The 19,429-nt window shown below is 41.6% G+C and overlaps 1 protein-coding gene and 1 long non-coding RNA gene across 3 annotated transcripts in view; one reads left to right on the forward strand and one right to left on the reverse strand.

Moving 5' to 3' along the window:
* LOC126406366 (cGMP-dependent protein kinase 1) overlaps nt 1–19,429 on the reverse strand; it is a 146,452-nt gene that overhangs the window by 79,761 nt on the left and 47,262 nt on the right. For both annotated transcript variants that reach the window (XM_050070576.1, XM_050070575.1), the window contains exon 3: nt 10,533–10,646. In XM_050070576.1, the coding sequence (XP_049926533.1) occupies nt 10,533–10,646 (114 nt within the window). The remainder of the gene's footprint in view (nt 1–10,532; nt 10,647–19,429) is intronic.
* LOC126406369 (uncharacterized) overlaps nt 1–19,429 on the forward strand; it is a 202,746-nt gene that overhangs the window by 72,882 nt on the left and 110,435 nt on the right. The window lies entirely within an intron of this gene.

Below are 19,429 nucleotides of genomic sequence, written 5' to 3' on the forward strand. Positions count from 1 at the left end.
CATCCTCCCATGACCCTCTACCACTGTGCCAAATTTCACATGGATTGACCAAGTCAGTGAGGAGAAAAACGTGGAACAGACACACAGACACACAGAGTTTTCGTCATTATATAGTAAGATACATGAATTTATGAATTGCAGCTACATTGGATGAATTTATCTCTACGATTTTAACAAAAATAAGCAGTAGAAAAGAGCAAGAAAAAATACAAATGTGTTTATTATCTATAAAAATATGAAATGAAATGGAAAAACACCAGCATAGACAAAATTGATAATAATAATCTGATAAAAGACAAGAAGTGTTCTCCAAGTATTTCAAAATTTGACATTCGTTCTTGGCACATTTGTATCTGTGACCAGAATCTATTATACAGTCTCAAATTTAATATTGATGACTACACAAGAGGCACAACTTGTCTGCACTGTCACTGATTTCTTTTATCTTTATCACCACCAAATACCCTAAAGGCAGAACAAAGCCAGGCAGCAGAGACCATGGCAGCCTAATGTACCAAAACACCTCCACAGATGGCTACATTTATGGTTCATTCAGGTAGAACACCCAGCTAGAAAAGAGAGTGGCGTATACCCATCATAAATCATCATAAATGTTGTTCAGGAGCAGGAACAAGAGAGGAGCTAACTGCTACTAAGTGATTCTGCAAACTAATGATTATGCTTGCATTATATCATCAGCACCATAATGGAGTTTGTTCGAATGCTAAACGTGGCTAATGTAGCTGCTGACGGTTGCTAATTATTAGAATGAGAGCAAAAATATAATGCTTATGGAGCATAGCTGTGTCAGTGTTTTGACATTCAGCTGGATTTATGGGAAATTGCCATATCTGAAGTGCAAAGTGAAAGTGCTCACTCTGGTTTTCAAAAAGCACACAAGGAAAGTCTTTTGTTCCAACGGTGCTTTTACATTCTGCACTCACTTGATTTTAATCACACTGAAAACAAATTGTATGAAATGCTGCTTTTCTTCTCTCCTGGCAAGATAAACAGCGGGTACTTGGTATTCTGCGCCAGATCCAGCCTGAGAGTGAGAGGAGGCCAAGACTTTGCATTGCTGTTGTGGAATCATACAGCTGGGGTCAGAGAGAGGCTGGAGGTGAACTTACAGTCTGTAATCAATTCATGTTGGAGAACATGTTCAAGTGCAGAAAAAAAATGTTCTGTAGGTCGACTGCATTTCTTTGTGATGACAGCTACAGAGTTAGAGACTCAGAGGGCACGCTGACAGGCTGAAAATCATATGTTGTGTCATTTAAACACAACAGAGTCGCCAGAAAAAGCCGCCATCCTCCGCCAGTCACAGTGTTTAACTTGGTGCCGTTCTCTAAGGAGTCGAACCTGTAACTCATCGCGCTCTGCCAAAACAAGATTCACTCACTGCGGACAGGGTGATTCCTGAGACTGAGCAGGCGTAGTCTACTATACACACGCTCGCACATTTACACACACGCTCACATGCACATTTCCCTCTCTCAGACTGATTAGGAAGACGACTGTTTGCTCACTCCCCAGCGGAAGGAAGGGCTTTCAAACAGCTGAGCTATCACTCTGTCACAAGGGCCATTCTCAGAAGTCTCCAGGACAATGCTGCGGCTGTGGCTTAATTTTCTCTCTGTGATACCATGATATGAGAGGCTTTTTTTAGTAACGCGCGTGTGTGTATGAATACTGATGGCCAAACAATGACTCTGTGCTAGCTGTCATGTTTAATCTATAAAGCAGTTTCAACTCTAAAACTGCACCTGGAGAAATGCAGCCTATTGTGCGTACATCAGAGAGTGCGTAGTTATACATGTCTGTGGTGTCTATAAGGAGTGTGAGGGTGCTTTCAGAAGCTCCGAACATTCAGGTGAACCTCACAGGATTGAATTCATCCCCGTGTTGTGGAGAAACAATAGACAATAGTACACAGCAAACTCCTGGCAGTCAGAGCTCTGTTTTCACGAGTCAATGGCGCATGTTGCAAAGTCCCTCTCCCAATGTGCACGTCCAAGAAAACAGAGCCTTTATCTTAAAGGACAGATTCAGTCATGGCTTGAATGGCCGCCATCCATATTCATTTTCATTTTCATCTTCACATTATCTGGGGGAGAGATGGAGCACAAATGTCAAATCATGGGAATCATTAGGAGAAAGGAAATGTCAATTTGAGATGAATATCTGATGCACGGTATGTAGCGTCTACGTATGGAGTGGCTGGAATCAATATGCATTGAATACATTTATACATTATACATACAGCACATCAGTGATTCTTAACCTTTGGAGTCTGATGTGCACCTTCATCGACCACCAGTCACGTTCTGAATGTGTTCTTCTGACATTTATTCGAAACTGGATGTTATTTAATGTGTGTAAAAGTGGATTTTTTTATACAAGACATGCAGCTCTATCTTACACAATCAATGCAAAGTGCACCACAGAACAGTGCAAGTTTCATGGCTAGCAGCTGTCATTTTCACGCCCAGCGCCCATGTTGTGTAAGTAGCAAATGTACTTGCATCTTAAAAAGAGGTGTGGTCAGGTGCATTATTGGAGGAGCACAACATGCATACACTCTGCCTTTTACACACACATGGACACGTGCATGGGCTGTGGGTGGGTGACTTAATACATCGTCAATAACGAAAATATTAATAACATAAGGGCCGCAAACGGAGCAGGTCTTAGCGTGCGAGCAGGCGGATGGGCTTGCTGAACGACCGGTGCTGTCATCTTAGGTAGTGGCATCTGAATGTCCATATCTGACTGCAGGCTCACCCCCAAGACACCCCCAAGTCAATATATATAGAAGTTAAAGCACATATAGCACAACAAGGCATAATCAGGGAAAGCAATAGCCTGCACTCTTCCTCCTTTGTGACAGTGCTGTAATGTGAACAGAGCAGAGCTGCTGTTCACTGCTGCTCCACGGCAGACTCTTAATTTGAAGGAAAATTGTGCACATTTACGCACGAATAGCAGCTTAACTTAATTATTTCAGAAGCTAAAAGTTTAGTTCTGTTTTCGCTGTTAAGTTTATCACTACAGTTTTGAGTTTTGCTGCTTTAATGTCCCACGATAGCTGCTGTAGTGACATTACTTCTCTTACTTCATTACCCTCAGAAGAAAAGTGTTTGCTTCTCCAGTTTGCTAAATCCACTACATAAATAGAAAAGCTTTTAAAGGGAATGGGAGATGGGACTCTGATTAGTTCAAATTTAACACTCAAAATACACCTATAGTTAATATAGGAAGTAAATGCAACCCCTTTGCCCAGATTATGCACCATTTAACTTGCAAAAGTAGAGCTGGGCACTCCCTAAATGCACCTGCACCATGCACTTTAGACCAGTGGTTCCCAACTGATGGGTCGTGGTCCAAAAGTGGGTCGCTGTCTTATTCTGAATGGACCTCAGTTGACTTGCAAACACGCTAAGTTTGTAAAAAACACACTTAACTGAGTACAGTGAGTTCCCGTTAAGGAGCTTTTACTTTTAAGTGCAATTTCCTGCTGTAGACTGACTGACCAATGGACAGCTACTTGACAGAAACAGCAAACTAGCTCGACAGTATGGCCAAAATCAAGTATGACACTGAATATATTAAACTGTATGGACCTAGAACTAATGACTAAGGATAAATCTGGACCCTGAGGCTGGACCAGTTGGGAACCACTGCACTAATTCCAGTAATAAGATGCTTAATACTCTAAAAAACCCACTAAAACAATTTAAAGGCATCATCTTCACCCAATTGTGCATTTATTGAATTACCTCCAGGATGACAAAGATGATGCTGTAATCCACAAATTAAGCTTTTTACTCTGATTGTTTCAAATACAAAGAAAACAAACTCCTTTTTGATTTGTTTTGTGGGCAAAAAAAAAAGCTCACCATGCAACATCTGTCTTTTGTAATCCCCAGTCATTTAGTTTACAGTCAATTAAATACTGCAATTTTCTTAGCCATGCTTGTTTATCCCAATACCTGCAAACCCCACGCTCCTTTAAAAAGCTGAAGCCTATTCTTAGTGTGCACGGGAGCGTGACAGAGAAGGCGTGCCGCTGTAAAGACTGGCCAACCCGTATTGGACATTGATCATCATGAAAATAAATACTTGTCAAACCTGACTGCGGCGTACAACATTCACTGTGTGTGTGTGTGTGTGTGTGTGTCGAGAGTGAGTGACAGAGAGTGACTGAAAGTGAGGAGTATATGTGTGTGAAATGTGTGTGTTTGTGGCTGCTGCAGGCAAATACACAGCAGTATACTTGATGGGTAGAGCTGAAAAGGATTTTCTTTCAAACGCAGTGTGCCTCCCACCTCCTCTGGATCTTCCTTTAAATGCTCACTGGTGCTTCTCGAGATGAATTATGACATTGTTATTATTCGGATATTATAATCCGGTCATGTTAAAGCATTCATGTGCATTAGAAACGATCCCCACTGGGAGCACAGCTGAGTTTCTGTAATGACGTCTGAGACTGCTTTTTCCACCACTATCATTAAGATGGAGCACACAGATAATCAGTCTCGCTGATTGTGTTAGGAGTGACTGGCAGTGACCTCACTCTCCGAGAGGGGACTGGTCCAAAATAATGTCAGGGTTCCCGACACTCGTTTAGAGCCACTGTTATTGAACAATGCGCTGGTGTGTGTGTTTGTGTGTGTGTCACGATCTGATATCGTATTTGTTAGAGCCATAATTTTATTTCTGTATTTTCTATTTCATTTGCTCGTCACAAAAAGATCTATATTTGAAGGTGAAGGTGAAGGTGAAGGTGAAGGTTCAGTAGTTACCTTTAAAAAGATGATAGATGTGGTGATCAGCAACACAGGTTCACACATTAAAACTTGAGCCCACTACAGCCTCTTTCCCACTGCACAAATGGGAATGGTCTTAATCTGCATTTACACCCAGGTCAAATGACTCTGCAGTAGTCATAGGTATTAATCGTGTCCTGCTGCGATCGACATTGATGGGAACACAACACCCTGGTGAACGTGTTAATTTTAGCTCCTTTACCGGTGAAATGCAATGACGTGCCACCACAAAATACCGTCAGTCTCTGCCCAAGCAGCACACAAATATCGATCCAAATTAGTCTTCAACAAGTTTGAAAAACAGACTGAATAAGTAAGGGATAAATAATAAGAAGTAACCACTGGTCTCCATGCTCCTCTCTACTGTTAATCTGTTCTCTGGTCTGTCCGTGACGTCAAACGTGACACACCAGAAAAACCCACACACACACAGACAGGCACACTTGTCTCCTGGCAATGGGAAAGCCAATTATAGCCTACTATAGCCTATTTTTAGCGGGTTAACCCGTGTTTATATAACCTGCGTATACACGCTAATTTTGGTGGAATAGAGACTAGAGAATAGAGAATAGAGAATAAAGACTACAAGCAAGACAGGAGTTCTTGTCTCCCAAAATGGATTGCTTCTAAAAGCTGTAGTTTGCGTGCCGAATTGCAGCAAAAACCTAGAAGGAGAAAGAAATCAGTATGGAGGAGAGAACAGCTGGGGAGATGCCGGTGGCAAGGATTGCGTGTTCTTTATGCTAAGGTAGCATACAGAGCTAGGTCCAGATATTTAACCTGCTAGATATTATCTCTAAGTCGTCTGCAATGTATCTGCGAATTTATCAATCGCCTCTTTGAAAACTGACAAGTGTAGCGATCGTTGTTGTGGGGCCAAAAACTGTCGGTGAGTAGAAAATCAGGGCCAAAATTCTTTATTCTTTATTTGGATCCCCAATAGCTTCCACCTCAGCGGTTGCTAATCTTTCTGGGGTTCACAACAAAAATCAAATCATTACAAACACGAACATAAAAACATGTCAGTTATGCAGACACTGACTGACACCTTGTCAGTCTAGACAAAGTTACAAATTAAAACAGACTAATCAAAGTGACATATAACTTACACCTTACATATACAGAGGTTATCACACAATTCATGTACCAGGATTTAAACTGATTGTGGTTCTGAATTAAGAAACAGAAAACAAAAACAAAAACCATAACAGTTAGTATCCTTCCTCCTGTGTTGTCTCTCTCATTAACAAAATTGTTAAGTGTAAATTGCCATTAGCCATTTACCGTAAAACTTATATTAAAAGCCTAGTCCCTATGAAACACCCAGTCCCTTTTACTAGCCCGGTGTAGCTACACATTTTGACAAATAAACACCTGTCTCAATTAGACACCTGGTCTGGTTGCCAAGCAGTTCATTTTTATAGAAGTTCTTCGGATGTTCAAAACTGGATTGTTGACCACCCACTAACGTTAGTTAGCTGTTAAGATCATGCATACAAATATAATGTTTAAACTTTTGTCAATATACGGGGTGTCGGTAGCATAGTGGATAGTGCCGGTGCCCCATGTACAGAGGCACTGCCTCGCTGCAGCGGTTGCGGGTTCAAGTCCGGCCTGCAACCCTTTGCTGCGTGTCAGTCCCCGTTTTCTCTCTCTGTCTCCCCATTTCACACACTGTCCTATCCATTAAAGGCAAAAGCCCACAAAAAATAATCTTTAAAAAAAAAAAAAAAAACTTTTGTCAATATGGAGATGCTACATCTCATCTCATCTCATCTCATCTCATCTCATCTCATCTCATCTCATCTCATCTCATCTCATCTCTTCTCTTCTCTTCTCTTCTCTTCTCTTCTCTTCTCTTCTCTTCTCTTCTCTTCTCTTCTCTTCTATGTGATTGCAAACTGAACATCTTTGGGTTTTTAACTGTTGATTGTACAAATCAAGACATTTGAAGATGTCACTGTGTGCTGTAGAATATTGGTACTGCTATTTTGCTATTTCTGACATTTATGCCAAACAAATGAATCGAGAGAAAAAAAATCAATCATGGAAATAATTGCTAGTTGTAGAGTTAACCCCCTTTATTATGATTTTGAAGTTCCTAACTATATGCTTGGATTTTACAGCTCAAGTAGGCACTTTCAAGAAATAGACCGCACCACGACAGCAATATCTTTTTAAATTGTTTCTTTCCCTTTGTTGTCAAGTGGCACAGTGATGCTTACTACTGTCAGCTGCTGCACAGCTTTATGCCACACCATGCTGAATTGCATCCTGTTATGCTGTCCAAGTCTTTAGGAAACGGTGACATTTTGATACTTTAAAGGAATTTTTTCAAGCAGCAGGCCACCGTCCCTCTCTGTTGTCTGTCTGCAGACAAAAAAATACCAATTTTGTCCTGCATCCCTTGAGGTGGCTCCCTCATTTCGCTGTCACTGCTGTCCTTTATTTATCACCTCTCTCTTTTGTCTCTCACTCCCACCCTCCTCCTCCTCTCTTCTCTTCGGCCAGCATCTCCCCGATTGTTGTCATGTGAAAATGATCTGATATGGATTTGATGGCGAGGGGACGATTTTGTAAACTGACTCTGAGGCAACATTTTTCTCTCAGGCTGCATGTGAAATCACACCTCATCTGCCAAGACTGACAGAGCCCAAACCCCAGATGTGTACATAACTCTACACTTAAGTGTGTGTATCCTGAAACTAAACACAACATTGGTTGATTGGTGGAGCTTGTTGGGGGACACTACGCAGCCTGGGAGTCCTGCTCCAAATGCTTAAGAGAGGACGAACCTACTTTACAGGATTCATTTCTCTCAGGAGAATCCAAGCAAGTGCTCATACGTGAAATCACCTGAAGGCTGAAAAGGAGGAGAATTGATGGAAAATGAATATCCTTGTCAGTCCCTCCAGGTATTTGCATGGAAATGCAAGAATTAATATAAATTCAGCCAATCCCTATAATATTTCATAGCTTGTAACTTTGTCTCAATCCTGAAAAACATGCTCTTATGATTTTGTAATTGGACGAATACTTGCACATTTTGCTGCGTAAAATGTTCCAATACTAGTTTTTGTAACAGTTAAAGAATTAAAACACTTTTTATTTATTTAGTGTATTAATTATGTGTTTTACTGAGCGTTCAGTTCATGCAGAATTTTAGTTTAACAGAGTGCAGCAATAATTTTGCATTTTAGAGACTTTTACTGATCGATTCTGCTCATCTCATGACTGCCAGCTATTTTCCAAAAATGTGTTTACCCTCCTTCCAGTCGATCACTGGTTTCTAATCACAACAGTGTAGTCTGACAAACAGCTTCCAAAGATTGAAAATTAAATGTGTGATAGACAGTCTATCACAGTGAATGTTGTGTCTGCTTTTGTGGTTGTCAGAGTAGTGTTATCCCTTTTATTGTAAGTGCAGATTGATTTGGAAAGCCAGCAGACAGACACAATGCTCCCTGTGATGAATTTCCAAAATCAAGCCAGTCTCAAGTCAGTGATTTTCATAATGTTCTGAAATGAATAGAAACCAAATGATGCCTGGAGGAAGATAGGATAGTCACAATGGGAAAAAAATCCAGAAACTCTGTAGCATGCTTTGGAAACGGTTGGCAGTAATTTAAAGTAAATGGGCTAAAATACGTTCACTGTCACAGCGCTTTAAGACTACAGTAAAAGCAGCTGGACTACGACAGTTCGAGCTCATTTCACTTTCACTGGAAGGAATAAAATCTCTCTTTTTTTCATGCTGGCTTTAAAATTCAAGTCTGATTTTAAACATTTGTGCCGGTTTATCACCACAACATGTCGCACTCAGCACCACAATTAAAATAAACAATGCAAATGCCATCATTGTGTCAGCTGCATAAACACTCTGTAGTGGAAAAACCCTTGAGTTGCTCATGATTGGTTTGGCTGTGTTCAAATCAACTGCAAGCAATTTCTCTAAATGAGTTATTGCACATAATTGCTCTTAATTGTTTCTGTGAGTTTTCTTAATAGACAGCAGACTCCAATAATCTCTCCATTATCACAGTTAGCAATAATATCATTATATTTTCAGTTACCTTGCAGTCAGAGAAAGGAGGGGGGGGTGCTGTACACAGTCCACATAAGCAGGTTCGTCATCTTAATTCTACAGAGAGTAATTATTCATGCTTATGACTTAGGAGACCATGCAATGTAAATTGAAATTACACTGAGGATATATCCTCCTGCAGGGTTCCACATGCAGATCAAATTGAATTAGCTGATTGGAAGCTGAACCCCGATGCACATTCATCAGGTGGTTGCACGATTTCCATCGGAGGCCGTCACCTCTAATTTCCTACGCGGCGGCTGAATTCCTTGGTACATTCTTGTACAGAGACATACATTAAACCAAGACAGCCCCCCTCTGAGACATCGCCAGTGACCCTGTCAGACTGTAAACACACTTCTGCCCGTGTAGACGATTACATCATTTGTTCCGTGCAGAGTTTTTATTAAGCAGCCACCTCACCAGCAGAGCACTGACGCACACTTCTAAAGATTGTGGCACCAAGCACATGCTGGTGGGGCTGGTGGCAGGCAAAAGAATATACAAAAGCAAAAGACAGACACTCTGTCGCCTGTGGGAAGGGGAATATTTTATCCCATAAGAGTTGGCTCATCTCCCTGTGGGCACTTGTTGCCATAGCAACGGGAGCTGGGAGTTTCCGACAGGTTGGCTGGTCAGTCGTAGTGGATCACGGGACATGAAAGGGGTCAGTAAGGGGAAAGCAACCTCGCTGCCACCATCATCAACCCGGCTTTCCTCCACACTCCAACTCGCGCCTTCTCAACCTCGTCCACGGGCCCGAGGGACCCTCACCCCCACCCCACCTCCACCCCCTGCCCTTCATGCATCCATACATACCTGGGTCAGACGCAGAAATCAACCAACTCGCAGTGTGTGGAATTATTCACCACGTCAATAGTTATTATAATGAATTATGAAAGCGTATGCTCTTAGGTGCCAACTGGAGCACACTCAGACACTGACCTACATTGATTTATCTCAATTTGAGCTGCATTCATCTGCACAAAAACACTTCCACTCGCCAGACCGTATCTCATCTCACCTTTTTGTCTATTTATTATTCTATCCAAAGACACATTTCTAGCTTTTTCCCATTTCCTGCCTCACATAAACACACATTTTTCATCCTGACACACACTCCTCTCGCACACTAGGTCTCAAATGTGCGTAGTCCACCATCTGTCCTGTCCTTTCTCAGTCTCCTCTTCCTTACTCTACTAGACTGACTGTTCAAATCGCCAGTCTGATAGACCACCTACTCACCCACTGTGCATCCTTCATAGCTGGAGCTTTGACACATAAAAGAGTAGATCTTGACATTCAGCTCACGGGGGGTCTCGCAAGACACTTAACTGGAGTGTTGTGAAAACACAGAGTGGCGATGGGCGTTTCATAACTGAGGTACAATATTATCTGTGTTATACAGTGGCTGTGTGATCCTCCTCTCTGTGTAGGACTGATATCTTACAGGCAGAGAGATCTCTAATCCTCCGCACCCAGAGAACAGATTTCAGTGGATGTGTGTTTTGCGTGTGTGAACAGGTGACATTATCTGTCACCGGGGGAACACGTGGATGTTCAACACAGACTGATGTGAGCACTTTGGATGTTTTCTCCAGGTGTCTGTGAAGACTTACTCTTGACCGTGGCAGTCCTGGTGCAGTTGTAGAGAATAGCCAGCTCTCCGAACACCTTTCCCGGCCCCATGGTGCAGAGCTTCAGGCTCTCCTTCGTCACCTCCACCTTCCCGTCTGAAACATGCACAGAAATAAAGCCATTAAGCATAATGCTTTTCAAATTGCACATTCATTTTTCCTGCCTGATTACCCAGGTGTGTGCGGGGTCCTCTGCTACATTCGATATGTGCAGCAAACAAAGTTTCAGTGATGAAATGGAGTGGATGATGGGTGTCTGAGGGCTTTTGCTTCATTTTGGGGGGCACCCAGCCAGAGTGCTCTTGATCACTGGGCTGGAAAAAGATAAGATTATTTTGCAAAGTGGAGTTTCCAAGGGCTACTTGCCTCCTACCAAGCCTGTGCAGGGTCATGTTTTCTAGCAATGCAGCAGCAGCAATGTGAGAAAATTCAACTTAAAGCTTAACACTCCATAACTCACAGACACAGTATGGTACGCCTTAAAGGGATACTTAAGATTTTTTGAAGTGGAGTTGTATGAGGTGCTTATCCATCGTCAGTGTATTACCTACAGTAGATGGCTTTTGGCATGCTCCCAGTTTGGAGAAGGAAGAAAACAGGAGTACCGCCACGGAAGCTAAACAGTGTACTGCTGAGGAGGGGTGCTGCACCAAAACATATTTTAGCCACCTAAAAAAAATCAATATCAGTTTAACCCTTTGAAACCTGGAGTAACATCACTTACCTCGTGCTGCTTTCAGATGCCTTTCGCAAGTATTTAAACCTTTGAACCTTGAGCACACTGGGGCGATTCTTTCAAAGGTCAATGAGAAACTTGGTAAGAAATGTCTCACAAGTTGCAAAAGAAAAAAAAACAAAAACTTGGGAAAATGAAAAAAGCTTGGAAAAAATATACAAATTTATAATCTTTATTAATACATATTTTAAATTATGGTACAGAATTATTAGAATTTTAAAGCATTTCTTCCAGGTCATTTCCTTGTTTGTTTGTTTGTTTTAACTTTCTTTTTCTTCTTTTTTTTTTTTAAATTTATTTTGTACTACTTTTCTTGTTTGTTTTTTTATTTATTAATTTCTTCCAGACATTTTGGGGTCATTTCTTCTTTCATTGCTCACTGCCTTCTTCCCATGTTTTTGTAAGAAATCAAGCCAATTTGCTCAGGTTTCAAAGGGTTAAGTGTATACTTTATTAAGAATGTTGTCACTGCTTTACCTTGCCGTTGGATAGCCCTTTCCGTCAGGGAACACAGGCTGTTACCTGTGCTTTCTTTTAACTAACCAGACTCCTTTGACAAAAACTATAATTTTACCTCGCAGAACACAGGAGCTGTTGGCCTACTGCTGCCTCGATGAGTTAGTTTGTTTCTGTTATTGTGTGACTTTGATTGGATTTACTAGAGTCACACACTAGAGTTATTGTTTCACTACACTGACGATGGATAAGCACCTCATACAACCAACTTCAAAAAATACAAACTTTCCCTTTGAGGTCGGTCCTTCACAATGGGTGCTCTTAAATATTTTTACTGCAGCATGTATGGATTTACATAGTCACCATTCAGATCTGTTTCCAAAGAAAACTGAGCATAGCGTTAGTTCAGGCAGGACACGATGTCAAGCTCAGCTCACATCCCAGCTATATCAGCTAATCTCAAACAGCCCAATCAGCTGATGGAGCAGCTGATTGATGGCAGGGAGTCAGCTGATAGGTTACATGATTCCTTTCTATGCAACCAATTGGCAAATCTCATTCAGGACGCCCTATTTAAGCTGCTCTGGCCTGCCTACTGTTGCTGCTTCCTCTACATGCTGCTTTGCAACTCACCTTCACTCCAGCTCCTCCTTTTCATGCTGTGTCTGACTTATCAATGTCATTTCTTTTTGTCATTGATGCTGCTCTGTTCTGTTCCCGGGGGTCTTTGCTACTGCTCTCCCTGTCTTAGGCTTTCAATGTAGGTGCATGGAAGGGCAGAGAGGTGTGCTCTCTCTGCCTCAGGCTTTCCTTGTTTGCACATGGAAGGGCAGAGAGGTATGCTCTCTCTGCCTTAAAGCTTTCCACGTGGGTGCGTATAAGGGTGAAGAGGTGTGTTCTCTTCACTTTAGGCTTTCAAGGTAGGCGCATGGAAGGGCAGAGAGGTGTGGTCTCTCCGCCTTAGGCTTTCTGCGTAGGCGAGGAGAAAGGCAGAGAGGCCCCAGAACAGAGCCATACCACCAAATATAATACTGCAAATGGAAATTAAGTTTTCTGTGACTAAAGTGTTCCTGCCTGAAACATATTTGTGCATTGAAAAAGCATTACCTAACATTTCTGGCTTATGAAGAGCGATATTTAACAAATACATAACTTCTGACCTTTTCAGTTTATAATAGGTTTTTGCTAACAAAACTACATGCTAAAAAAAACATGACTGCACTGATACAGCAAGCTGACTGGTTGGTATTGTATCCTCTGAGGAACTTATCTCTATTTTTTTGGGTGTACATTTCACCATGGCACAGCCACAAGTGAGCAGTACTGTGTTGAAATATTGAGCAGAGCAAATGAATCTAAAATGTTCTTCAACACACTTCATATTGCTGCCTATCTTGTCATTGTCATTTTCCGTTGATCAGTCTGAATTCTGTCATGTTTGTTCACGGATGTAGAGGCTTGTTTACACAGTCAGTTTTCCTCTTAATTGAATACTTTACATAAATTCACAGAGAGCAAGCTTATCTTGGAGAGTATTTGAATTTTATTGCAATATTCAGGATCACATTTGCAAATGGACCTCAGCTGGTCAGCCACGAGATAGAGAAGATGAGTCCAGTAACCAGTGTTTGTATAGGCGGCGTGCATCACGAATGTCCTTAGTTTTAATAACAATTTACTGTGACACAGCCTTAAGCTTTCAGATACAGGGACATACAGCTCCTTTGACAGCCTGAGTGGGTAAGGAGAAAAGGTTAGAGTTTTGCCCATGCATTCCTGAGGCTTCCTAGTTTGTACATGTCTTTACATTATGCCTCCAATCTGTGAAAGCATAAAAGAAACACGCACGTAAAAGCAACTGAACAACACCTGTGTGCTTACGTGCAGCCCGGAGAAGCATTTCCTCTCTCAGGCTTCTTCTTAACACTGTAAGAGGCTCTTTGCCCCCGTGACGGAGGGGGTGGCTGTTGCCACTGTGTTTAGACAAGCCTCATCAAGCATGTATACTTTCCGGGAAACTCAGCATTCCAGCGGGAACATAAGTCTGATTCACAGAGAGCAAAAACCCAAAGAAAACAGTTCAAGTTGGCTCGAGGCTACTGATGAAAAATGGCAAGATGATAAGAGCAGACGAGTCATCCTCAGAGGAAACCGTTTGATACGTTATCTTGTAAGAGAGGGCTGTGAACTTCTTTGACAAAAGGCCTCCAAAAAACTTGCCACGTTTCAGGACAAATTATTTTCTCCACTTTGTATTTTTTCTCCACCCCATCGTAACGACAGAGCACCTATTTCGCCACGGTAGACAATACATCATCCATTAACACCCAGCATGAAATGATACATGCAGGGAAAATCTTCAGCTTACTGTCTACTTCCCTGCTGTTTTCACTGCCCATGTTTTACAGCCTTTGCGTGTGTGTGTGTGTGTGTGTGTGTGTGTGTGTGTGTGAGCTCATACAACTCTCTTCTTTTTCCACTCAAATGGAGAAACAGCTGGAGATCAAAAAAACTAACAGGGACGTCTCTCCATTTAGCTTTTTAACAATGCAGTGCTTGTGCATCTTTCATTATCATCAGCTTAAGTATTCATAAGAGCTTCCTTAGATTGATTGAAAAACATGCACAATAAATTCCTTTCTAGTCCCTCGCTCAAATGCTTCTTTCACTTTGGTAATAATGGCTCATAATCACCGGACTGCTCACTTTCAGAAACTTGTTGAGTCTGATGAAGTCGACAACGGTGCTATGCTTTTGAAGCTTGCTCGTCAGTGCACATATTTGAAAACACTCATTTCTATTTTCTGCTCCTTCCAAACAGGCTTGTCGCTTTCATGAACACAAAATATACAACTTCCTGTGCACCTCGGGATTTCTCCCAGGGAAAAAAAGGGAACCCCTGATGCTTGTTTGCAAAAGCCACTGTAAAAATGTTTCATGAACTGAGTATCGCTGAAACAATTTTTACAGCTTTGCAAACTCTATAAAGACCATAATTACTGAGCTCAATGCGCTTCAAGAATTAAGTCCAAAAGAACAGCCGTTGAGAATTGATTGAGCCCAATGAATGTGTGCCAGACTAATCAGTGAACTGTGAGGAGTGTTAAGATGACTCGCCACCTCCTTATTACGATGTATTAGACCCGGGTGTAATAGATAGAGAATGGATGATGAATAGTTTAGATGGAATCCTCAATGGTTGCCATGTTTTTCCAGCTCCAAGATTGTAAGCGAACACCCAATTAAACCCTCTGTGTTTGTGGCCTTTATCTAATCCAGGGGTGTCAAACATGCATCCCGCGGGCCAGAATCGGCCCGCCAAAGGGTCCAATCCGGCCCATTAGATGACTAGAGTAAGAGGTGCCAGGTTTCAGGAGCAAGTTAAACAATGCCTACTTCATGTAAAATTCTGCTTCAGAAGCGTTTCCACCCTGAGCAGGATACAGCTCTCTGATATAACAATGAATACCTACTGTGACCGTGTTTAAAGATACTAAAAATTGTGCAAAATATTGTCAATCGGCAGCTTCAGCTCAATAGAATCTGTATCAGGAAATGTGTGACTACAGTAAATGCACGTGATGGCAGTGAGAAGTAGACTGACTGAATGTGGAAAAACTGAGTCATACTGTTGAAATTGCACTTATTTTTCTTAAGACATCTCAGACTGTTTATCTGTTTGTAAAAGGGATGAACGTCTACAGAATGTACTTGTAATTCTTTACACACAAAAGGGAAAATATTGGAGCTGATGTTACTTATAGTTTATTGTGCGATGGTTTTATTGCTCCGGCCCATCTGAGATCAAACTTGGCTGCATGTGGCCTGTGAACTAAAATGAGTTTGACACCCCTGATCTGATCAGTTCTAGAAAAGATTCAAGATGATCCCTTGAGTGATGTAGGGGACTGTCTATCATCAGTTGTACACCCAATTGTCAGAATAAATATTGAAATTGTACATTGCTGCAAACCACGGATTCGTGACATTTGGTAAGGACAGTGGTTTTCAAATGTTTTGGTCCCAATTCACACCAAAGGGCAAGCCAAAATCTCAAGGCACGCCTGCATTCATATCTGTGCACGACAGCTTATTTAACATGTGTTAACATTGTTACCACGACATAAGACAATAAAAATAGGGGAAAAAAGGACAGGTAGCATTAATGATAATGTCTACTGACAGATTTTTTTTTTCCTCTTGTCTTTCAGCGGTAGGTCGTCTTTGCTGGTGCTTTGTTGTAATTTGCTCCGTACAATAAAGCGATCCATTGTCCCACTCAAGGCTTTCTCCTTTAAAGTGTTATCATCCCTCACACTGGCTGCCAATCAGGCTTTTGATGTGTCACACACTAATAATTCTCATGCGCGAACAGTGACAAATACGTTCCCCGTGAAGGTTTTTTAAATCAAAATGAATTAAATTACATTTTTTTAGCTAGAGTTGACCTCTTAATTAGGAAACAGGTGAGCACAACATACTGATACATTCATTCATTCATTCATTCATTCATTCATTCATTTTCGGTAACTGCTTATCCTGTTGGGGGTCGCAGGGGTGCTGGAGCCTATCGCAGCTGACACTGGGCAAGAGGCGGGGTACACCCTGGACAGGTCGCCAGACTGTCACAGGGCTGACACATAGAGACAGACAACCATTCACACGCACATTCACACCTATGGGCAATTTAGAGTCACCAATTAACCTGCATGTCTTTGGACTGTGGGAGGAAGCTGGAGTACCTGGAGAAAACCCACGCTGACACAGGGAGAACATGCAAACTCCACATAGAAGGGCTCCCCCACCCTGGCTTTGAACAAGGCATCCTTTTTTGCTGTGAGACAACAATGCTAACCACTGCACCACCGTGCCTCCACATTTAAAATTAATTCATAACTTTTTGTGTAGGCCTGGTTGAATATTGCAATAATAATGTGTGGTTATCACAAAATCCCACGGCACACCTGGACTGGCATCACGGCACACCATTTGAGAACTATTGGGCTAGGGTAAGGAAAAGTTTTGGGGTTTTTATGTTTTCTTTTTTGGCTTAAAATGCCCAGTTTGGTCGCTACAAATCGGCTAGGTGTCACATCATGCACCATCCCCTACTACTCGTGATGAGAAACTCAGTTCATGTACATGTAATCTGTACAAATGTAACACGTCCATGGTTTGTAGAAATGTACAATGCCAACATTATACTCTTGGCAGCTGCGATGGTACACCTTATAGACCAGTTTACAATGGACAACAGAAACGTTATCCTTTTGTCCAGTGTGTGTGAATGACATCAGCTGACAGGAAGTAAATGTGTACCCAAGCTGTTGCCTAGCAATACAACTCCAGCCAAATGGCCTCATCGAAGTGGCTCTTGTGCGTTGCCGCATCACAATAAGCAGAGCAAAAATTGTTTGACCCTTCAGCAAAAGAGTAGCAGTGTGGAAACAGAAAAGTTTCTGCAGTGACATAAAGATGGAAATAGATGAAATATATGTCTGTATGAAAAATATAGCTGCCTGATTCAAAAGGACAGAAGACACCAAACTTCATTAAGTGCAACGAAGGGCGGTCTGTGGTTTAATAACAGCACTGTCTTGAGGATGGGTTCATGAAAGGGCAAAGACAAGCTCACATCAGGTAGCGAAAAACTAAACGCTTGACTCTGGACAAAGCCAATAATTTCCTGTGGATGACCATGTAATTAATCTCTGAAAGAGGTGAGTAGTTGGAGCACAGTGCTTGGTTTGGACACCTCACACACTGCAGGCTGTGAGGGAACTGCTAAGAAACTAAGTAATCCAATTATTCAATTACTGGAATTCCACTAATGGTCTTTTTTTTGTTGTTGTTGTTCCAGAGAGTGTTATTCATAAGTTCACAGGAATCCACGCCAACACACGGTCCAGCTCATTTCCCGTTTTTGTGTTTAATAAAATCCCCTTTATCACGCTTCTGTATTACAACAGCTCCAAATTCACTTGTGATGCACCTCACACACGCAAGTTCTATTCAAACCTTATTAAAATAGCAACACCACAGGCAAATACATGTCCTCTCATCGGGCAGTCGATCTGATACCAAGGTACAGCACATTTACATCTCACTGTGCCATTTAACAACAGCTGTTTACTGTCCTGTCTCAACGCAAATTATCAGCGTAAAATTCAAAATGCACGAAATACCACATGTATTATGTTATCTGCCATTAGGGTTTCCCCCTCAGTGTACCACAGCTTGTGTTCTCCCCCTGAGGCGCTGTAGACGTGTTAATGGCTGACCATTTGAATGCACACAGGAGTGCGCTCCACATTGCGGGGGCATCAGGACAGACCTCGGAGCAGACTTCCTTCTGGCTCGAGATCAGATGTGATTCTGGCTGAATTCCAAATCAAAAGGCTGCTGTCTTTTAGGTCGATTTTATCTCACACTGGTGCCGAAGACTTCTCAGATAAGAAGTCGGCGTAAATGTGCTCTTACTAACCCTCAAATGGGAGTGATTTAAATAATCCTCTATGATCTGAAGGATATCTGACCAAATTAAAAATCTTTTTCCAGGCACTGGTGACTCGAGCTTTAAGACGTGGGCGGACAAGGGTATTAGTAAGTCACAGATTTATCCAACAATGTAGTCTTTAAAGTTTCGAGGATATAAGACAAATGCTTGGAATTCAACCAAAGCACTTTTTTAAGTATCTCCAATTTAGAAAGTTTATAACAAAGACTCAACCCTCTCTAGGCCTGCCAAATCCCTGAGACATCATAAGGCAAGTGGCTAGATCCTCTGACTTTACCAAATTATTACTGCTGCAGCAAAGGAATCTTCAGAGGATCAAAGTCTTGCTAAGTAGAAGAATGGCAGCTTATTTGTTTACAATCTCAAGTCCAAACTATACACACTGGGTTTAAATTGCTTATGGATAATTAAACTATACATTGCTCCAGTTTTACTCCATCACATCAACCTGAGTACACCTGATTTATGTATCAATGTGGTGAACATGTGGGCAGCTTGTTACAGCAGCCTTAGGGAACGCTCAATCATAAAACAGCATGAGAAGTAGACGATAACATTATAGGCTGCAACGAAAGAGGAGCTTCAACTATGCCTTAAACTATAGCTGGGCTATATTATGATATCAGTACTGTTAGATTAGAACAGATATCTTCTTAGATTTTGGATACTGTAATTTTGTAAGTGTTTTCTGAACTTAGCGCATTAGTGAGCGTGAACCCTTTTGTGTTTTCATACAGTTTATCCTATGTCCTGCTGTCAGTTATCATGAGTTACACTCACAAATTTTGTTGTCTTTGTCACATATATCTTAATTTTTTTAATTTTCTGCCACTTAATGTGCAGGTTTGTCACAATATATATAACCTTTCTTACTTTATTTCACTGTTGTTTCCTTTCTTTTTATTTGGCGTTGAACCTTTTTTCTTGTTACTAAATATGTGATTAACTTGTAGTATACAATTACGTCATTTTCATTTGCAATTGATCCTTTGCTAAGTCCTGCCCCTGGACGCAGACTGGCCAATCATAACGTAACATCAGACTGGCCCAGACCAGGGTCCGACAACAACACAGCTGTGCTCCATTGACTCTAATGCAGTCGTTTCAGATTTCCTTCATTTTCAGGCTGGTTTTGTGGATTTGGAGCTAAATGTTGTGCCTGGGGCACGT

The sequence above is a fragment of the Epinephelus moara genome, chromosome 19 (assembly GCF_006386435.1).
Source record: "Epinephelus moara isolate mb chromosome 19, YSFRI_EMoa_1.0, whole genome shotgun sequence".
Taxonomy (NCBI): Eukaryota; Metazoa; Chordata; class Actinopteri; order Perciformes; family Serranidae; genus Epinephelus; species Epinephelus moara.